This window comes from Tachypleus tridentatus, chromosome 11 (genome assembly GCF_004210375.1).
Source record: "Tachypleus tridentatus isolate NWPU-2018 chromosome 11, ASM421037v1, whole genome shotgun sequence".
Classification (NCBI taxonomy): domain Eukaryota; kingdom Metazoa; phylum Arthropoda; class Merostomata; order Xiphosura; family Limulidae; genus Tachypleus; species Tachypleus tridentatus.
Genome location: NC_134835.1, coordinates 87,976,673 through 87,997,724, shown reverse-complemented (window position 1 = coordinate 87,997,724; position 21,052 = coordinate 87,976,673). Strand labels below are relative to the sequence as shown.

At 35.6% G+C, this 21,052-nt stretch overlaps 1 protein-coding gene across 6 annotated transcripts in view; it reads left to right on the top strand.

The window, feature by feature from the left end:
- The window catches only part of LOC143232703 (NGFI-A-binding protein homolog), a 248,833-nt gene that overhangs the window by 98,056 nt on the left and 129,725 nt on the right, over window positions 1–21,052 (top strand). For all 6 annotated transcript variants that reach the window (XM_076468450.1, XM_076468449.1, XM_076468448.1 and 3 more), the window contains one exon: window positions 17,568–17,669. In XM_076468450.1, coding sequence (XP_076324565.1) covers window positions 17,568–17,669 — 102 coding nt within the window. The remainder of the gene's footprint in view (window positions 1–17,567; window positions 17,670–21,052) is intronic.

The window sequence follows — 21,052 nt, the reverse complement described above, 5'->3', positions numbered from 1 at the left end:
CCACAGCAAAATCTCTGGCATCGGACCTGTAGGTCCCAGCCTCATTCTGAAAAGGGCCGTTTTCACAGTCAAGGGTATCTAATCAATTACAGTAAATTTCAAAAACCAATTCGCCAGCCGCCAGTGTACTCCATCCTCGAGCCAAGGTCTGGCTCACTTCACTTTCGCTGCTTTCGTCCAGTTCTCCCGTCCTTCCTCTCACTCACAAATACACCACTACATTTTTTTTGAAATGTTAAAAATAAAGTAAAAATTCCACGGATATCTTAAAACATTTATCATGTAAGGGGACGAAGAGGAACTACAAAGTTCCTGAACACCCAGTTGGGGAGAGAACTCTTCTGATTTCTCTCTCTCTCTAAACTAAACCCCTGCCACGATAGTTTAGTTAGTTCACATGACCTGAAGACGAAAGGCGGAAGACTTTCGAAACGTCGTCCTCTACAGTTGCCGTCCATTCTACAAAGTTTCATCATTAATGTTCTGTCTAAACAATCTATCAAAGTTGTCTAAATGTGTTGTTTTAAGTGACTGTCCCATGTGAAATGACAAAAGTGTTCAAATACGGAATTAAGTATAAATCTCCCAGTATAACAATTGAATTTGTTGTGTTATTACCTAAATTCTCTCTCTGGTGTAAAAACAAGTAACATGTTTCTGAATGGATAAGCTATAAAAGTTCCAATAGTTTCTTACTTTTTAAAATAAAAAAAATTGGATTTTTTCCCTCTCCTGGATGTCACTTTATGCGCACGTGTATGTAAAGGTCTGATAGAGATCTCAAGTTTCAGGTGAAGCTAAGTTAATCTCATATTTTTTTGTTTGGAAAACTGAAGAAGTTACTTGAAATATTGCAAACAGTAAATTTCAAAATTTAAAAGCTGTGACTGATGCAAGAAGCTAACAAAAAGTATTTATGCATTAATGGAATCGCGTATAAGTGCATGATAAGTTTGTTACTCATGTGGATTAGGATTTTCTCACCGCTCAACAACTCAATGTCAAAATAGATGGAATTATTTTGAAAGGATGTGTCGTACGTCTTTTTGAGGAAGGGTATTGGTATAGCAAGATTTTTCAATGCTTTTTTAAAAGAATGTGCTTATTTTAAAAGCGAAGACTATTGTTATCAGAGCTAATCTTCAACCCAAAACGTCTGCAATGAAGCTGGGCATATCTCCTGGTTCCATTAATGAGATGGTGAATAAAGATTTAAAATTGGTGAAAGTTTAGAAGCTGACACTGAACAGATAAACTCTCCAAATGCTCATTGATTTCTCATTAACTCACTGTTTCACCAATTCTCATATTATATCGTACATTTGTTTCTATATTTTGCAAGAATTTTCTAGGTTTGTTCACGTTCCCTTTAGTAAACAAACATCTAAATTAAAAAGATAAAAAATATAGCTTACAATAGCACGAAAGATGATAGAAAAAACAAAGTCGCAGCAATTTCATTTGACTATATATATTTAGTCTTCCGATACAGCTATAATATATGTTTTTCTTTAGTTTGCTTAAACGTGGTCTTAGAAAGAATTTGGGAAAGTTTATTATGATGAAGCTTGTTACAATGGAAATTGCGGTGTTTGGCACCAATGTGTGATCATGACCAATTAGACTAATTACTATCGACGACAGATAATTTAATTTCAAGGACAGCAAGAGCCTGAAAACATCATTCTTTACAAACTATCACTACTTAGTAGTAATGTTAAGGTCAATACTCCAATAGATAAATTAATTTACTGTCCAGTTTACGCTCGCTCCTCTTGTAACTGTCAATTGTTACCGAAGAAAGTTCAAGAATGATTGTTAAAATGTCTGGATAAAAAAAAACAACAACTGATGTAGTGATGTTAATAGATGGTGGTATCAATCAGAAAATACACCTGATTCAAACTCAATTCACATGTTTTGTTTTGTTTTTATAAAAAAACTAAAGTGCAATTTAATTATTCTAATTGAAAACATTCGTACATTGTGGCACTGCTGTTATTCTGTTTTTGTTTCATGAAATATTTTGAAAGTTTATTAACAGTTTTGAAGTATAATCAAAATTTTTACTTTTAATACAGATTGAAAGTTGTTTGTTTGTTGAATTTCACGCAAAACTATTTTAGTTGTATCTGTGCTAACCGTTTGTAATTTTGAAGTAATAGACTAGAGGGTTTGTTTGTTTGTTTGGGAATTTCGCACAAAGCTACTCGAGGGCTATCTGTGCTAGCCGTCCCTAATTTAGCAGTGTAAGACTAGAGGGAAGGCAGCTAGTCATCACCACCCACCGCCAACTCTTGGGCTACTCTTTTACCAACGAATAGTGGGATTGACCGTCACATTATACACCCCCACGGCTGGGAGGGCGAGCATGTTTAGCGCGACGCACGCCTTACGCGCTAGGCCATGCCGGGCCTTAGACTAGAGGGAAGGCAGATAGTTTACACCACCCACCGCCAAATTTTGAGCTACTCATTACAAATGAATAGTGATACTGACCAGCATATTATAACGTCCCGATTGCAGAAAATGAGCGATAGGATTTGAACCCGCAATCCGCAGATTGCAAGTCGGGCGTCCTCATCGCCAGGTCACTGACAAACCGATTGACAATGAATGGCATACAAGTATTGGAGACGGCTTGACTCGATAATGAAGAAAAGTATTATAAATATACTACGTATTCGACAAGATAGTCATCTTCAGGTACAAATATTTACAGAAACATATACAGTATGGAACAAAAAAGTCACGAGATCGAAAGCTGTTTCCGGTCATGTAACCTCTATGCTCATTATTGTATATATCTTCACGTGTCTCTGTAATACTTGTACCTGAGGATGGCATAATCTAGTTGAAACGTGGTACATCTATAATAGTTTCCTTTATTATTCCCTCAAGCCGTCTCTAAATTTTCATTTCCTAAAAAAAGTGGGTTCCTCGTCATCAAAAGTGACCAAAATAGTTTTGTCCTAAGCGCAATGCATCAATTTTATTATACAGTATTTTAAACACATAGTCAATATTAGGAAAATTAGTCCTGCTTATTAAACAATTCTTTTCTGTATGCTTCTATGCAAATATCATTTGCTTAGACTATTATGTAAAAATTAGATAATCACGATTATTAACAGATTTAAGATATGTGAATCAGTATGGTTTGTAATGTAGCGCCATCTAGTGCTCGTATGCTCGTACACTTAATAAAAAATTTTCTGAGTTGCTAACAAATGGCTAGTTTTTCTTAAGTGTTTTAAAGAAGTGTATATTTAATTAGAGGTCACAGACCTGAAAAATCAACAAAAGTTAAAATTGTAAATATGATTAGTGTTTTGTAGTCAGTTCTTTTATTTATCATAAAATTTAACGCTAACATATTGTCGTTTTCACAAAATACTGAGAATACTGAACAATTAAATTCCAAAAGTGGGAAAAACATTAAGTTAACCATTATACGGATATCATATAAACGTGTACTGGCTCTTAACAAGAAATATAATTTCGCATGGATCGCCTTGAGACTTATGAAAGCATGAAAAGGGTAGATATTTGTGACTACAATAATAATAATATAAATATATCTTAGTCCATAACAAACATCAGAAGTCTAGAAATATTACCAGGTTATGAAAACAAAGAAAGAAACAGGTCAGACAGAAGAGGATAAAGTTCGAATCTTTACTTTAAATGGTCTTAAACAACACCAGAAGCTGTTAACGGTGGTTGCAAGTATTAAATATTCAAGTACGTGACAAAAAAATGACGCTGAGGTAAAAATGATTCGACTACGGATCACAATATAGTGTGACGTATGTAACAAATAAGGCTGCAAGGATAAATAATATGCTTGGCTTCCAACAAATACTAAATTTCGAAAAAATGACAGATTTGGTTGAAAACTAAGTGATAAGAATTTCAATTACCACGTAACTATACTAAATATGTTGGTTTGAAATAAAAACCAGATTTCGTTTCTGTCAAATTGCATATAAGAATGAATTATCAAAAGTTCAGTAGCTCGTAGCTACTAGTATAAAATAAGTTTGTGTTGATTTATAGAGAAATGTGGAAAGTCATTAGAATAAAGAAAAATTTTATAGTTAACGTTAAAAACAAGATTTCTATCAAAACCACCACATTTACATGTGTAAAAATATAGGCTAGTAGTGCAGTAGAAAGCTTAGATTTTGTAAATGTTGTTTAAATATATACGGGTATCATAATAAACAGCGTGTTATTTTTTAAGCTAGGAGTTGAACTTTGTGAACCCTTGTGTGGTAGATTGCCTCTAATTTCTTATAATAATTTCTACTATTTTTCCTCTTGTATAAAATGTTTCTTTTACTTGTCACCTTTATTGTCATGGGTTATGCTTTCCTTTTTTTTTAAAGTACAGTTTTTATACACTTACACTGTTCTTAATTTTTCCCATTTTGAAATCTGTTTCAAATCTCCTTTCTCTTTAACTTGACATTTTTGCTGTTGTATATATGATGAGATTTGGGTCTAGTAAAAACATGGTTTTGTCATAACGACAGCAGTGAAGCAACGATATGTCTTCGGATTTACACTACTAAAATCAGAGATTCGGTTCTCCTCTGTAGACACAGCAGATAGCGCGATGTGGATTTGCTCTAACAAAAACACACGCATAAAAAAATCCTTGTCGAATTCTTATTTGTCTTTATCATGGCTGCGATAAATATGAACCTTGAATTTTCCAGTGTCTAGTCAAAGTGATGGTGAATTTTAAACACCGAACCTTTCCATGATTCTGTTTTTTCGTCCCCAATCTCTCTCTTTGTTTTCTTTGTTGTTAGCGAAATGAACATTTGAATATTAGTTTTTGACAATTCAATCTAAAAAAATTGTCATTTTTTTCTTATTTCTTTTGATTCACTTGTAATGACGCAATAATAAGAATATCAGATTTTTATTTTATTGGTTTAAACATATTTATCTGTTCTCTATATTATGTAATTAGCAAACAAAAGGAGGCACTTATTTTTTTATAATATTAAAACCACGTAATAATGTAAAATCTTTAACAGTTAACTGATTACATTGATTTGTTTTTAATGATTGTAATTAAGGTAATTTCTTTGTGTTCTAACCCTAATATAAAAAATAACTTTTTTTTACTTGAGGCCATTTTTCGTATTCATTTTGTTTTCTTTTTTTCACTATTTTTGAAAATGTTATAGGCTGTAAAAAATCCAAGTTTTCTGTAATGTCTGAAGGTTATTGTACGCACACATCCAGGTGATAAGCTACTAAGTGTAACTGCCAAATACATAATTTGTCTTTGTAAAATTACTTTGAAGATGTCCATTAGTAGAATAACTAAGCTGAAAACCAATATAAAATAACTGTAGAAACGTTCAGCAGTAGAATAAGTGTAGTGACGTTGAGTAGTAAAATAATTGTGAAGAATGGCTATGATGATATGCAGAAATAAAACAACTGCGGCGACCTTCAGTAGTAGAAAAACTATGACAATGTCGAGCAATAGTATAATTGTGGTGGCTTACAGTAGTAGAATACCTGCGAAGTTCTGGTTGTGATTGTATGTTGGTATATTATTTGTGAAGGTCTACCTTTATATTTCATAAATATATATTTGTTGATTACCTATCACTGTTTACCTATAGATTATTTGTTAATATCTACTGTAGGATAACCATCAGTACTAAACTGTAAATTATCTGTTAATACTTGAGTATGTCTTACATATGTTACGAAAGCTAGGCTTACATCTAGATTAGTTAACAGCATACGCTAAGTTAACCACATGTAGTTGTAAGTTTAATTATCGAGCCAATTTATACAATATTTAACAATAAGTACTTGCAAGATCCTCTAACAGATTAGCTAATAAGATGTAACTGTAGATCAGCTAACCGGATCTATTTGTACGTTTGACAAAATAAAACCTACACCTATGTTGTTTAGCCTAGCCTATACACTTGCAGGTTATTTACCAAGTATTTTTAAACATGATCCGTTCGTACTTGCAAATTAGCTAGTAAGACAAACCTATATATAAAGAATATCCATTTAAACCATCTTCTGAAATATTAATTTTAGACTAAATTGTACATTGATTTTAAGACTTTCATATAACTCACAAGGACTCACTATTATGATTACCAAACAAGACTTGTAAGATCTGTTTTAGATTAGTTATAAAGTAATACTACTTTTAGATTGAGAATGTCATGTTCATTACTTACCAAACGCCTAATTATATGTTTTTATCAGGTCATCCCATAAGCAATGTTCGAAAATTTAATACAGAAAGTGCACCACCATTTCTCTCTTTGTAGAAAACGTTAATGACTAAAATATGTAGTAGGACGTGTTTAAAAGCGTTCAGACAAATAAAAGAAACTAACTCAACTCCACTTTTTCACATCATTAATCAAATAAATCCTTATGAAGATGGATGTGTCTGAGGAGTACATTAGACATATGCTTTATGAGTTTAAAAAAGGCAATATTACAGCAGAAACTACACGAAACATTCAAGGTGTTTATGGTGCGGAGTCTCTCAATGAAAGAAAATGTCGAAGGTAGTTTCAGAACTTCAAATCAGGTGGCTACAGCTTAAGTGATGCGCAACGTTCAGGTCGTCCTATTGAGTTTAATGATGACTTGCTGCTGGCTGCACTTGAAGATTGTGTTGTAACTGTTTAAGAACTGGTACAGAAGTTTAATTCAACCAATTCAGCAGTTCACCGTCATCTGGAACAGCTTTGAAAGGTGTCAAAACTTGGAAACTGGGTCTTCCATGATTTGACAAAGCCAACCTTAGAACAAGAGTGGACATTTGCACTTCTCTGCACTCTTGTGAATGTAACTCATTATTTTTGGGCAGCTTAGTGATGACTGGTGATGAAAAATGGATATTTTATAAAAATGTTAAGCGCCTCATACAATGGTTAAATGCAGGTAAACTGGCTAAATGACAGCTCAAAATGGACCTCCACCTTAGGAAAGTTGTTAAGCATTTGGTGAGATATAGCTGGTGTAATCCACTTTGAGTTGCTGCCACCCAATGTGACGATTACATCAGACTTCTATTGTCACAGTTAGAGTGCTTGGATATTGCACAGAAAGAAAAGAGGCCTGCTTTGATCAATCGTAAATGTGTTGTGTTACATATAACAGGATAATGCACGGCCCCATACAGCAACGATCACATCTGCAAAGATTGAAAAGCTAGACGGGGAAAAACTTCCACATCTTCCTTATTCTGCAGACCTTGCCCCATCTGATTATCATCTACTCCTAAGTTTGCAAAACTATCTTGGTAGAAAAGAGCTTGGAACATACGAAGATGTCAAATCTACCCTCTTTACATTCTTTTCCTCCAAATCTGAAGAATTTTATAGAAGTGGCATTCAGAAGTTTGTAAATTGTCGACAGGAAGTAATTAATAATAATGGAACATACATTATTGATTGATTAAGTAATATTAAAAGCGTTTGAAATCCTTTCTCTTTTTCTAAACCTAAAGTCGGACATTACTTAAGGGATGACTTGATATAAATAACTGTACGTACATTAGTTGGAATGCTGAAGGTACGTTAGTTTCTGTAAACTCTATCTGTTGGGCTTTACCAACAAGGTGTTGGATTTTATTGATTCTTTTATAGTTAAGAAGAATTCCTCAGGATATAGAATCACTTTATATCGATGGAACAGCCCATGTTAGGTAGATTTGCAATAAAGTCTTTGTGATTTTATTTCAGTTGTGTATATCATATCAATTAAATATTAAATTATACATTAACATATTAACTATTATGATCAGTGGACTTCTAAATGTTAGACATTAACGTAGTTTAAGGGTCAAATATCATACGTGAACTAGGCCTACGTTTATAGGTTTACCCGCCATTTTTACAAGGTGTGTAGTTCTTAAAAGGTGTAATGCATACTGGAGAACAGAAGACGTGATTTCCAGATGTTTTTTTGAGCTAATTTTGACATTTCACCAATAAGGTTTTGATCAAGGTATTTCTTTTTTTGTTTGTTTCAAAAAGTGAAACAAAGAACGTTAGAGTTGATTTCAAGTTTGAAAGCGTAGTACTCGTTATCCATTTCAACTTAAAGCTTTTCGTTATCCAAGTGTTTCTTTAAAAAGGCCTTGTAATGAAAAGTTTGAAATTATAATATTTTCTTGAAATTAATTCGTATATGATTCGAACATTAGACTATATGAACATTCTCAAAGCCCGTTCCATTGGCTGTGGTTTCGCTAGATAATATCCAGTAGTTACTATCCAATAGTAACTATTGGAGAATATCTGGATTTTTGTTAATTTATTTGAAGAACTGTTTAATAATCTAAGAGTTATTTCTATATGTATAGATTTAACGCGAGTAGTTTTAAAACTGTAATAATTTTATTGTAAGTGCGTGAGAAATTAGAGCGTTACCAAGAGTTGCTTGTGAAACTCAAAGAACACAGTGGAATTTCATATATCAGATAAAATGCAATAGGTGAAATTTAAGATATCGGTATGTGTGTATCTGATTCAAAGAGATAGGCGTACTGGTACCATAATCACTCTTCATATCGGCCTTTCCTTTAGAAGTAATGGAAACCACTTGTGTCGGATGGAACTGAACTGCAGGTTGAGTAACTTGTTGGCCGTAATACAAAACTAACATTTATTTCGAAATGTATAATTAGTAAATTTTGAGATACCCAACATTTAAATCAGAAAAGAAACTAAAAGAGTACCAGTTTCTAAATAAAAATCAACCTAATGTGTTATACCTATCATGAAGATGACAAAAATGTTTTGCTGATTTAGGTATTCGTGATCACTTTTGTTCATCCAAACTTTAATACTTGTCTGCATGGAAGGTGTTATCGAAGTGATAAATTTTAAATATTAAAGTGTCTCTGAAGAGTAAATGGGCCGGGTGTGGTCTAGTGGTTAGTGTGCTCTGGTTGTGGTTGTTATAGTTTTAACAATACTTGGCCCGTTACGGTAAAAATGCACTACGCAAATTCGGGTCGTGGGTGCTGTGTAAGTCACGGTCAAATCCCATTGGTCAATTATGCAAAAGAAGCTCAAAAGTTGCTAGTGGATGCTGTTGACTAGGTTCCTTTTTTCTAATCAGTTCGTTCACAATTAGATAGGATGACTATGGGAGATAATCCTTTGTGTACCTTTGTGCTAATTTTCTGAAACAACAAGCTGAAGGGTAAATATCTCTGCCAGAACACGAAGACAAAGCTTGTGGCGATACTTAGAGATTGAAAACGTATTTATGATTAACGTCACTTTAAATAGTATCTTGAGTAAATGATCCATTTAACTAGAGTGTGGTTTATGATAATTTATATTTCGTAACAGGAAACGTAACATTACAAAATTTTCGTTTGACAACTTGAAAGTTTGATTTTACAGATTTCTCATTATGTCGAACAATTAAAAAAAAAATTCCTTAACTCTGGTGCTATTAACTGCAAGATTTGCGTTTCTTCGCAGTGATGTGTATGTGTATACATATACATACACACACACACACACACCAAAAATATGTTAATATATTTATTTTATTTACATATTCAGCCGATGCATAGTCGCCAATAAATATATATAGCTTTCTTTTTATTCCACCTAGAATGTTGAGTAGCAGTGCAAAATATTAAATACCATAACTGAGAAAAGAATATATGCATATTTCTGAAGTTAGCTAAGTGGCTAGCCTGTTTGTATAACTAACCTGATACATAGCTTCCATTAAGCATGGACTATTAATAAACATTTCTGATCTTTTAGTCAGTGCTACAGTAGACAAAAAAACTATTTGTTTTTACTCAGACGGTCTCGGTTTAGTGATATGATAATAAGTAGGATCTACTGTTAGGATGTAGGTCATTTAAATTACTTTTGCTATTTTTCATCCGTGGTTCCTAACTCTTTCCTGCTTTTGTTATTTTAGATTTAGTCTATTAATTCCAGTAACAAATGACGAGTATGAGATATCTTAGTTCGTGTTGGTAAGTGTTATTTAAAAGGCACTATCTAACACAATTTTACTCGAGAGCTGTGAAGAAAGGATCTTTTTTCCATGTGAGAAGAGCACGAAAAGATTGTTTAAAAGTATATATTGGTAAGATCTCTAAATTAAACGCTACTATTGCTCATGCATGTATGAAACTCATTAAGCAGCTAGTCGTGGCTATATAGTTTGAATAGTTTTGGAAAGCGAAAGTTTTATGCATTAGAACTTCTTAATATGACAGAAATGCTAGGATATTTTGTCAGTGGGCACGTAACTAAAGTATCTAGTTAAATTATTCAGCCGACATATCACTGTAGTCTCGTCGATTTTATTCGCTTCTTTCAATTTTTTATTGAAATATGTTATTTAAAATCTTAAAGAATCTAATATTGACTTTTCTCCTGTTATATCCATTATTTTTTACATCTGCTTTTTACTTAAGCTATTATGTTTCTCTCATTTGTGGTGGATACTCTTTATTGATCACTTTTATATGTTCTGTGTAAACATAGGCAGCCTTAATCCGAGAAAAAACATGAAAGGCAACTTTATGTGCAGACAAAGACCACTCAACAAACGTCAATAGTACAGTTGAACTACGCTACCGTGAAATAGCAACATTAACTTTTTTGGTGCCTCTCTAGTGCTCGCGAATCATACGTCAACAGGAACGCATTAGTTGTGTCCTACGACGTGAATTAAAGTTTGGCGCGTTTTTCACATGTCGGAAACTCGGAAAAATCTCCAACCGATATAGTCAGCGACTGCAAATATAGTTTCATATCCTGAAGAACTAGTAATAGGAAACGCTATAAGAGAAATAAAGATAAATACAAAGTGAATGTAAAAATTAAAATGCTTTCAGAAGGACTGAAAGTTACTATTGAAAGGGAAACGTTACCCGCGATTTGCCAATGTCAGTTTCAGACACTATAATTGTTTAGTAAATACTGGAGAGATCTAAGAATAAAATAGTTGTAATTGGAAACGTACTCTGTAGGAAGAATACAAACTGTTAGCAATTTAAGATAGCTTACAGATTTTAATAATATTTAGTTTTTACTGGTATATTGCCAATATTAAATTATCTTCTCAGTTTCAGCAACGGTATAGTTGACAAATGAGCAATTCTATTAAAAATCAGTTTGGTAGTTGTTAGACGGAATTAAAACTTTAACTATTTTGGTAAGGATTTCTGTGACTTAATAACTTTTTCATTTGGAACAACATGGTTTATAAGATAACCAGTTCCTGTTGGTAGCACGCTTTTCCACAAACACTGAGTGGTTTTAGAAGCAACAATACCCTTTAATCGGAAATTAAAATATTTAAATAGAAACTATTTAGGAATACTACGATAAGGCAGAAGAGAACGAAGAAAGGGTTGTTGGGAATAATAGTTGGTAACTAACATGGTGTTAATAAATTAATTTTTTAGCAAAAGCTTAACTGAAAATTTCTACAGTGTTTTAAAATCAATCTCAAGAAGATTGTGTAAGCTGTACCCTTGTTTTTAAACTAAACTGTTAAAATTTAAATTTATAATATTTTAATTTACATACGCTACCACTGCATACCATACTCAGCCACAGAGGATAGAACTTCAAACCAATATACTGTAGTCCTGAATGACAGTTTTGTTTCCTCGTTAAATCACAGGTTAGTACGTTCCTGTACGCAAAGAAATATACACCAACTCCTTTCGTTGTTATTCGCAGTGACACGTAAAACATATACTGTATATCACCAAAGAAGACATTAATAAAATATAACTAATCCTTGACATGGTTTTATTGCAAATAGAACTTTACAAAGATAGATAAGCAGACTGAAGAACTATCATAAAAAAGTGTAAACTAAAATATTATAAGGATGAATGCTTTGTTACTCGGGAAGAATTTTTTTTAAACTTCCAGACACTTAAGAATAAATACACACTATGTCGTTGTGATTGTATTGAAAAACAAATGAATTTAAATATTGAAAACCCCTCGGTGTCGATTCCTGTACGTGGTGAGGGGACCTCCCAGGGAAGGTTCTGTTATTTCTGGTTACCTCCTCTGGGGTCTAAACATCCACCCACGTGTTTGCCGTGCGTGGCGACCCGTGAAGGGTAGGAGAGAGTCCTGGTGGTTGAGGGGTTTAACCCTAACACACCACTTTGGCCTTGAATTCCTGTAGACGGGCGGCCTTTGGGTGGCCCCCCTTGGGTCAATCGGCTGGTCCACTTGGGCTAGAGTCAACCAAGTACCAGTGTTGGAAGTTCTTAACGGGTGTTGTGGACATTGTATCTGATGCTGGTGTTTGGGTATAGTGCTCACGAAACCCTGGCGTTGCTGCCATTGCATGACACTGTAGTGCGTCCGTAGGGCTCCATGGTGAGTGGGGTCAGTGGGTACCGAAATTTTTTTCCTATGGATCCTCCTAAAAAACTTAAGTAAAATAGTGAAAAAACAGTCAATAGGTAAGCGACCACGTCTTGAAGATTCTGAGCAGCAATCTTCAACATCTGTAACACACGTACCTCATTTTCTTATATTACATTCTCTTTCAGAAAAACCTTTAGGGCAAATGTCCCCCTTTTTTATTCAGAAGGGACTAGAGGGACTTGCTGGCTCTCCAAAGTCAGTAAAGAAGCTTCGATCTGGAGACATATTGGTTGAAACATCCACATCCCAACACAGTTAACTCCTCTTGAATTCAAAGGCAATTGGGGATATACCTATTGAGGTTACCCCTCATGCTACCTTGAATTCATCACGAGGAGTTATTGTTGAGAGGAATTTGAAGAACGTCCCCGAGTCAGAGATTCTCGCTGGTTTCTCCACCCAAGGAGTTTCTGCAGTGAGGCGCATCTCCACTCGAAAAGATGGAGTTACACTCGTTTTGACATTTACATCACCACGTGCACCTGCCACCATCAAGGCAGGTTATCTAAATTGCAGGGTACGGCCGTACATTCCAAACCCTCTCCGATGTTTCCAGTGTCAGAGGTTCGGCCACTCAAAGACGTCATGTCGTGGTTCCCTGACATGTGCTCGTTGTGGTGGCAAGGACCACGATGCTCATGAGTGTGACATAGACCAACATTGTGTCAACTGCAATGGTTCTCACCCTTCCTACTTTCATTCTTGCCCAAAATGGTTGGAGGAAAAAGAGGTGCAGCATTTGAAAACGACTCATAACATTAGTTATCCTAGGGCTCGGAAAATGCCACATCATCTCGGACATATGCTGCTGCACTTCGTTCCACAACTACAGTGGGAGTGCAGACAGATCTCTCTGTGCCTCCAAGAGAATCGTTTTCAAAACAAATGAAAAGCCTTTTTACCTCCATGGTTAAAAAGGTTGATGAATCAACTTCTACATTCATCTCCGTACCTCCCATACATTCCAACAAACCCCAAGATCCACATTCTTTGGTTTCAAATACAGGCATTTCTTCAGATACATCTTTTTCTCCCACCCCAAGATGAAAAGCAATCATTCGTTCGCGTTTTCAGTCACTGGAATCCCCTTCCAACAACGAAGACCTGCCCAATCGACCCAGGGCAGGATCCATGGAGGTCGATAGACCTCCTCCGAATAAGGACAGTAAGGAAAAAAGACGTGGTCGTAAACAGAAGGGTTCTCCAGCCACTTCGCCTACTCGTCATTAAAAATGGCCACCTTGATACAATGGAACTGTCGAGGTTTATGTTCTAATCTGGATGACATCAAAACACTGATTGCTTCCTACCATCCTGCATGTCTTTTCTTACAAGAAACATTTCTGAAACATGCTGATACAGTCACCTTTCGGCAGTTTTCTCTGTACAGAAATGACAGGCTGTGTGATGAACGAGTACATGGAGGAGTGGCACTGTTGGTTGATCAGCATGTGCCCACCCTGTCTTTGTCACTCAACGTAGCTATCCGTGTTTCCTTGGGACACTGTTTGTTTTCTCTACCTGTCCCCTGGAGAGACATATGATCAATCAGGCCTTGATGCTTCTGTTGAACAGTTGCCATCTCCCTTTCTAATTCTGGGGGACTTTAATGGACATCATCTTCTCTGGGGAAGTGCTTTTATTGATAGGAGGGATCGCTCTGTAGAGCATATGCTCTCTGATCACAATCTTTCTCTTTTCAGTACTGGTTCTTCCACTTATTTTGACGCACCTAGTCAGTCCTTTACCACTGTTGATCTCTCGGTTTGCTCCCCTTCATTATTCTCCCATTTTTTTATGGATGGTTGACAATAATCCATAGGCAGTGATCGTTTTCCTATACTTTTGAGAGAGACTGGCCGTGGTCGATGCCACCCTACCCGCGTGTCCCGGTGGAAGCTGGATCAGGCAGACTGGTTCACTTTCACTGCTCTCGCAGAACTTGATTCTGCCATCGTCAGTCAGCCATCAACAGACGACTTTGTGGCAGCAGTAACTGACTGTATTATACAAACAGCTGCTCGGTGTATTTCTAAAACCTCGACACGCTTTCCACGATATCCTCGTCCGTGGTGGAATCCTGCCTGCTACATGGCATGGAAGGCTCAAAAACGGGCCTGGGATTCTTTCCATAGATATCCCACACTTTCAAACTGCATCGCTTTCCAACAGGCCCGTGCACATGCTAGGTGGGTAAGAAGTCAAACCCAAAAGGAATCTTGGATTAAGTTCACAACAAGCATATATTCTACCACCAGTTCCAAGGTCATATGGGACAGGGTTCGAAAGGTCAATGGGCACTACAATTCTGTCCCCCTCTCGATCTTACTCTCTGATGGCTAAGAGGTAGCTGATGTTCAAAGCATCGCCGATACTCTAGGTGCATACTTTTGCCGGGTATCTAGCACTTCTGCTTGTTCTTCCACCTTCTTGGCCATTAAGACTCAGGCAGAGCGTTCATCTCTTTCCTTTCGAACTGACTGTCTTTTTGACTATAATGATCCCTTTACACTGGTGGAACTGAAAATGGCTTTTCATCGGTCTGGCAGTACATCTGTTGGACCTGATGATGTACACTATGACATGCTGCGCTATCTCTTTACTGCTTCTCTTGATACTCTTCTAATTGTTTTTAACCGGATCTGGTAGAAGAATGTTTTTCCTAATGCCTGGCACCAGGCTATTATCTTACTTTTTTTTAAGCCTTGGAAAGATCCCAAGATTCCTCCAAACTACCGTCCAATTGCTTTCACGAGCTGTCTCTGTAAAACCTTAGAGAGGATGGTTAATGCTCGTCTTGTTTGGTTCCTCGAATCAAACAACTTCCTTTCTCCCACCCTGTGTGGGTTCCGACGACAGCACTCCACCACGAACCACCTAATTCGACTTGAAACATCAATCAGAAAGGCCTTTCTCAAACGACAACATGACACAACATGGAAGTATGGCATTTTGCATTCTCTCTCTAAAACCGTTTCCATGCATTTTTGCTGCCAACGGGGTATTCATCCTGATCCTGAACTTCGTATCGGTGTAGTTTTGCTGTCAGTGGTCCCCGAGACCAAGTTCTTGGGGCTTATCTTTGACCGTAAGCTGACCTTTATACCACACTTAAAGCAGCTACGGGTCAAATGCACAAGAGCACTGAACATCCTCCGTGTCCTCTCTACCACCAGTTGGGGAGCAGATCGATGTTCTATGTTAGATATATCGTGCTCTTATTCGATCGAAACTCGACTATGGATTAATGGTCTATGGCTCTGCCAGACCCTCGGCTTTAAAGATGCTGGACCCCATTCATCATCAAGGACTTTGACTCTGCACTGGGGCTTTCCACACCTCCCCAGTTCAAAGCTTATACGCAGATAGACCTCGTGTAGCTTTGCGTAAAATTCAAAACAAAACAAACAATCAAAGCTTATATGTAGAATCTCATGAACCTTCTCTGCACCTTTGCCGTTTGCAACTGTCTTTACTATATTCTTCGAAACTTCGTTCCTTGCCAAAGTATCCCACTTGGGGATGTGTTTTCCTTCCTCAGTGGGTCATATTTAATCAGAACAGACGATCTGCCATTGCTTCTTTTGGCCTTTGCATCCAGGCGCAATTGGATGAATTGGGTCTGTCCTTGGATGACATTGTAGAATCCGTTGGTCAGCCCATCCCACCATGGTTTAATACAGTCCCAAAATGTGACCTTTCTTTAATTCATCTGAGAAAGGCAGATACTCCTGATTGGAAGTTTGTTTGTTGTTTTGTTTGATTTTGATTTTTGCACAAAGCTACTCGAGGGCTATCTGTGCTAGCCGTCCCTAATTTAGTAGTGTAAGACTAGAGGGAAGGCGGCTAGTCGTCACCACCCACTGCAAACTCTTGGGCCACTCTTTTATTAACGAATAGTGGGATTGAACGACACATTATAACGCCCCCACGACTGAAAGGGCTGATAGGGCATTTTCCTGTTGAGGTTCTACCTATATATTTTTAAACTGTATTTTTTTTTTAATGATTCATTAAAAATATTATTCTTGTCCTGTTTATTAGTTTCTTGATGTTACAGTTAACGTATTTCAAGCTTATTACGTGGCTCAGCATAGCCATGTGATTAGGGAGCTCGACTCGCTATCTGAGGATCTCGGGTTCAAATCCTTGTCACACCAAACATTCTCGCTTTTTCAACCGTAAGTGCGTTTTAATGTTACGGTCAATCCCACTGTTCATTGGTAAAAGAGTAGCCCAGGAGTTGGCGGTGGGTGGTGATTACTAGCTGTCTTTCCATTAGCCTTATATTGTTAACTTAGATAGCCCTCGTGTAGCTTTGCGCAAAAGTAAAACAAACATGGAAAGGAACAAGCATATTACAATATTCACGTCAGATCAATATACTTAGGATCTTCAACCAGTAAGTACATCTGGTTTATCCAGGAAAACAACAACAAAAACAACAATTTAGTATTGAATAAAAACATATATAATATTGATGGAAAATGTTCACTAATAGTTATGTTATAAGGCAAGTCTAACTTGTTAAGCTTTGTTGTGTCTGTTTATTCATTTCAATGATTATTGGGTTTTTAAATAATATTTGAACCTGCAAGTATAACTCGATCAACTCTATACATGTGTGTGTGTGTTTGTTTGTATACACGTGTATATACAAAAAGTGTTTTTGTCTAAATCCGTTAAAATCTTGATTGGGCTTTCATATGTTTTTTACGTCAATATCTTATAGAATACATCCATTATTACGTTCTTTCTCATCTTTGATTAAATTTCCAACGTCTGATCTGTGTCTGGAATCTTGAAAGAAAATGTTTATATTTATGTTGTTTATTTTGTGGGATGATTACTTCCAGTAAAAAGTATAATTTAAAATAGTGATCACGAATATCGAAAATAAAACTGAAAAACGAACTATATGTAAGAAATGTTTATATTGAAATATAATTGAGTTGGAAAAATAACTTTCCAAGCGTGTGCTGTTGTCAGTATTTAATAGCATCATGCTTAAGAGCTAAAGGGCCCTTAAAAGAAACAAACCTACTTAGTTTGATCATGATTCCGCAATCCAAGGTAAACTTTCTTAATTTTTGAAATGTTTTCTTGCAGTTGCGATGACGTCACAACCCACGAACGAATCGGAATTGCAGTTGTACAGAGTCCTCCAGCGAGCCAACCTTCTGTCTTACTATGACACATTTATATGTCAAGGTAAGATAAAAAAAAATGTTTAATTTAGCATGTTGAATAAGTGTAGGTAAATAACAGTCCAGTTGATACTTTTTCTTTATCACGGCATGTTTATTTGTTTAAGCACGATGTGTTTGTATGATAAAACAAGAGTTCCCAATTTCTTAGTCTGAGTAACAAGATAATAAAACCGAATTATTACCTTTTTGAGATACCTTATTTTTCATTGCAAGTTCTTCTTTGAAAAAATCTCAAGCATAAACAACGTTGTTTAAAATTATTTACTGCAATAAATAAAATTCTGCTCGCAGAAAATATTGCTCTGTTCGGTGTCAAGAAGGTTTTAGGAAAGAATATTTCAATATGTACTGAGACTCCCTTCAGACTGGAGTCGATTATGGGAACCACCGTGATAAAGTACTTTGTGATGTAAAACAGTCTGTAGGGTTACATGTTCTATCAATAGAAATGCAAGTTTAAAATGACGTATTACTTCGGTTGAACACATACCGCTAATAAAACTATATACAAATGTCAGTTTTATTCATTTATAAACATAAGATTCTTAGTGTTTCTTTTCCTTGTCAAATAAGAAAGAATCTTCAATAGCCACGGCACTTGAAATTCGTTTAGGCAGAATTAGAGTAAATTAATGTATGGGACCCCCTGCCCTTTTTATTAGCTACGTGCTTGTGTTTCAGTGTTATCAAGCGTAGGATGCGAGCATTACCGATTCGATTTTATTATTCACTAAGATTTGTAGCAGCCTACTCTCAATTTATATTATTTTAGGAAGGATTAGAGTAAATTAATCTATAAGACCGTGGGCGTGGTCAAATATGTTTCATTTCAATCTGTTAACACCACACATTTTAGAAATAGCTCCAGTAACAGCATCATATCTGACCAATAGAATCGATAAACTTAATACAAATACATAAACACAGTATTAAGACTGTCTCGTATTATCATCACTATTAAGTTGTGACTAAACTCGAAGTAATACAGTAGATCCAGATTATTGATATTATAGGATGAGGATGAATATTAACCATAGAATTACTGATGGAGCTGGAAATCTATCGGACTCGTACCGCGAGAATTTGGGTTTCGATACCCATGGTGGGCAGATCACAGATAGTCCATTGTGTAAGTTTGTGCTTAATTCTAAACAAACAAACTGAACTGCTTATGCACCAACGTACTTGTGGGTCCACGACACCGTTGGTTGCACCACCATACTACTTGTTACGGAAGTATTGGCTATAGACTATCTAAAAGGTACACGTTACGTAGAAAATGCAAGCTGAAATACCACTAATATTGCAGTTAGTACAACTAATTGCTGCTAGTGCTCTTTATGTATGTTTTCAGTTATTCGGAATGAAAGTTTGTCAAAAGCAAAATTCTTAAAATAATAATTATGAGCAATATGTGGTGTCCATCGGCATTGAACAGTATGAAGGGTGATTTGCAGTATGTTGTGCAGTCAGTTTTTATTGTTGTCCTAATACTAGTTCAGTATACCGAGTTTAATTTAGTACCATAGATACATTAATATCAATTATTTCTGGCTTGGTGGTTAGGGCGCTCGACTCGCAGTCCGAGCATCGCGGGTTCAAACCCTCTTACCGTTGATGTTCACCCTTTCATGTTTGGGAGCATTGTAAAGTGACGGTCACCACTTTTCATTGATAAAAGAATAGCAGGGGGTGGTGTTGACTTCTCTCCATTACTATAAAATTAGGGACGATTAAACACAGATGGTTTGTGAGTAACACAAAGAAACAAATAAATCTTTTCTGAACAGCCCTTAGAGTTAGTATATTAATATTTTATTCAGAAATCAAGTAGTAATGTTTGATAAATTTCAAACAACAATAGAGTACTGATACAGCAGTTTTATTTGAAAAACAAAACAAAAACAAGAAAGATTGATTTACTGTGGTTTTAGCGGGTTTTTCTGGCTTAACTAGTTTTTTTTTTTCTGTGTTTGAGGAAATAGGTATGTTCTATGATTTTTATTTCCATCTCGTATCCTGGTTAACGATGGAGAAACCTGTTAAGTATTTTTCAATATTTTAACCTAACTTGTAGTAACAGTTCACCAGTCTGCGTATTCATTAAAGAGAGAAAGACTACAAGTACCTTGTGTACAAAAAAACAGTTTCAGCCTAACTACGATCCGAAGTTAATTTAAAGTAAATTGTGAAATTGTGCTTGAAAATTGTAATAACCTTAATGTTTAGTTCATAGAGTTCCTTGATAATTACGAACAATATTTGCATCTTTGTGAAAGAAAAGAATTTCCTAATACAAGTTATAGATGAACAAAAAATACTATACTAATCTTGTTACTGAGCGAAGTGAGAGATTTTGTTTAATTGGACTTCTTTGTAAGAGCTCATTTCATGAATCACGCTCCCTTGTGCATTGAATCTTGCATAATATGTAATACAAATAAAATAAAACAATATTAATTTATCAAAATACAGCTTATGTTGTTTTATCTCTAAATAATTAGCTTCATATTGAAGTTCAGTAATACTCTCATGTAAACAATTGCGAAAGGTTGTTGTGTCATATTAAATTGTTATTTTAAAGACTCAATTTTTACTAGCGCGTGTAAGCAGTACTTATTTTCATATAATCAATTGCGAAAGGTTGTTGTGTGTCATGTTAAATTATATTATTTTAAAAGTCTCCATTGTTACTAGCACATGTTAATAAAATTCAGTCGTTTACATCATTATAAAGACCAGTTACTTTTATTAAAACTGTTCACATTTTTCTTTCTTTAAAGATTTTGTCACCAAACGCGTGAACGGCTGCTGCTGTTATTAGTAGGTGTTTTTGAAAATATGTAATTTTTTTAAAAAAGAAATGTATCGAACTTGGTTAATAAAGTGTTAACGATGATATAACTCAAGTGGAATTTTAGAGTATTTCAGGGAGGTAGTTATGTATTTGATTGTGTGCATTCATTACATGTAGTAGATTTCCTGTTTTAAATGTATAAAATCTAAAGACTTGAGAATGAGGCTTCGACAAGATCGAACGTTTGGTGCAGGATTTCACATATGTATGTTTTGTTTATAACTACGAACTTCTTTAGCCGAAGTGTTTTGACGTGCATGCTCTCATGAAGTTTCTTACATAAAAAGTGTTTTAATTATTTAAACTTCGCATTTATGGGTTCCTTGAGTTGTATAGTTCAGTATTTGAATCTTTGAATAGATAAGATTTGTTCTTAATGAAAATGGAAGTTTCTTTTCCTCTTTATCTATAAAGAACCTTAAGCCACACAACACGCTTCCAGTTAACCATTGACCACCGTTTATTCTCTAAGAGTTTAAGAACCACCCCACTGTTTACATTTGAGGCAAGTAACTTCCATGTGACCG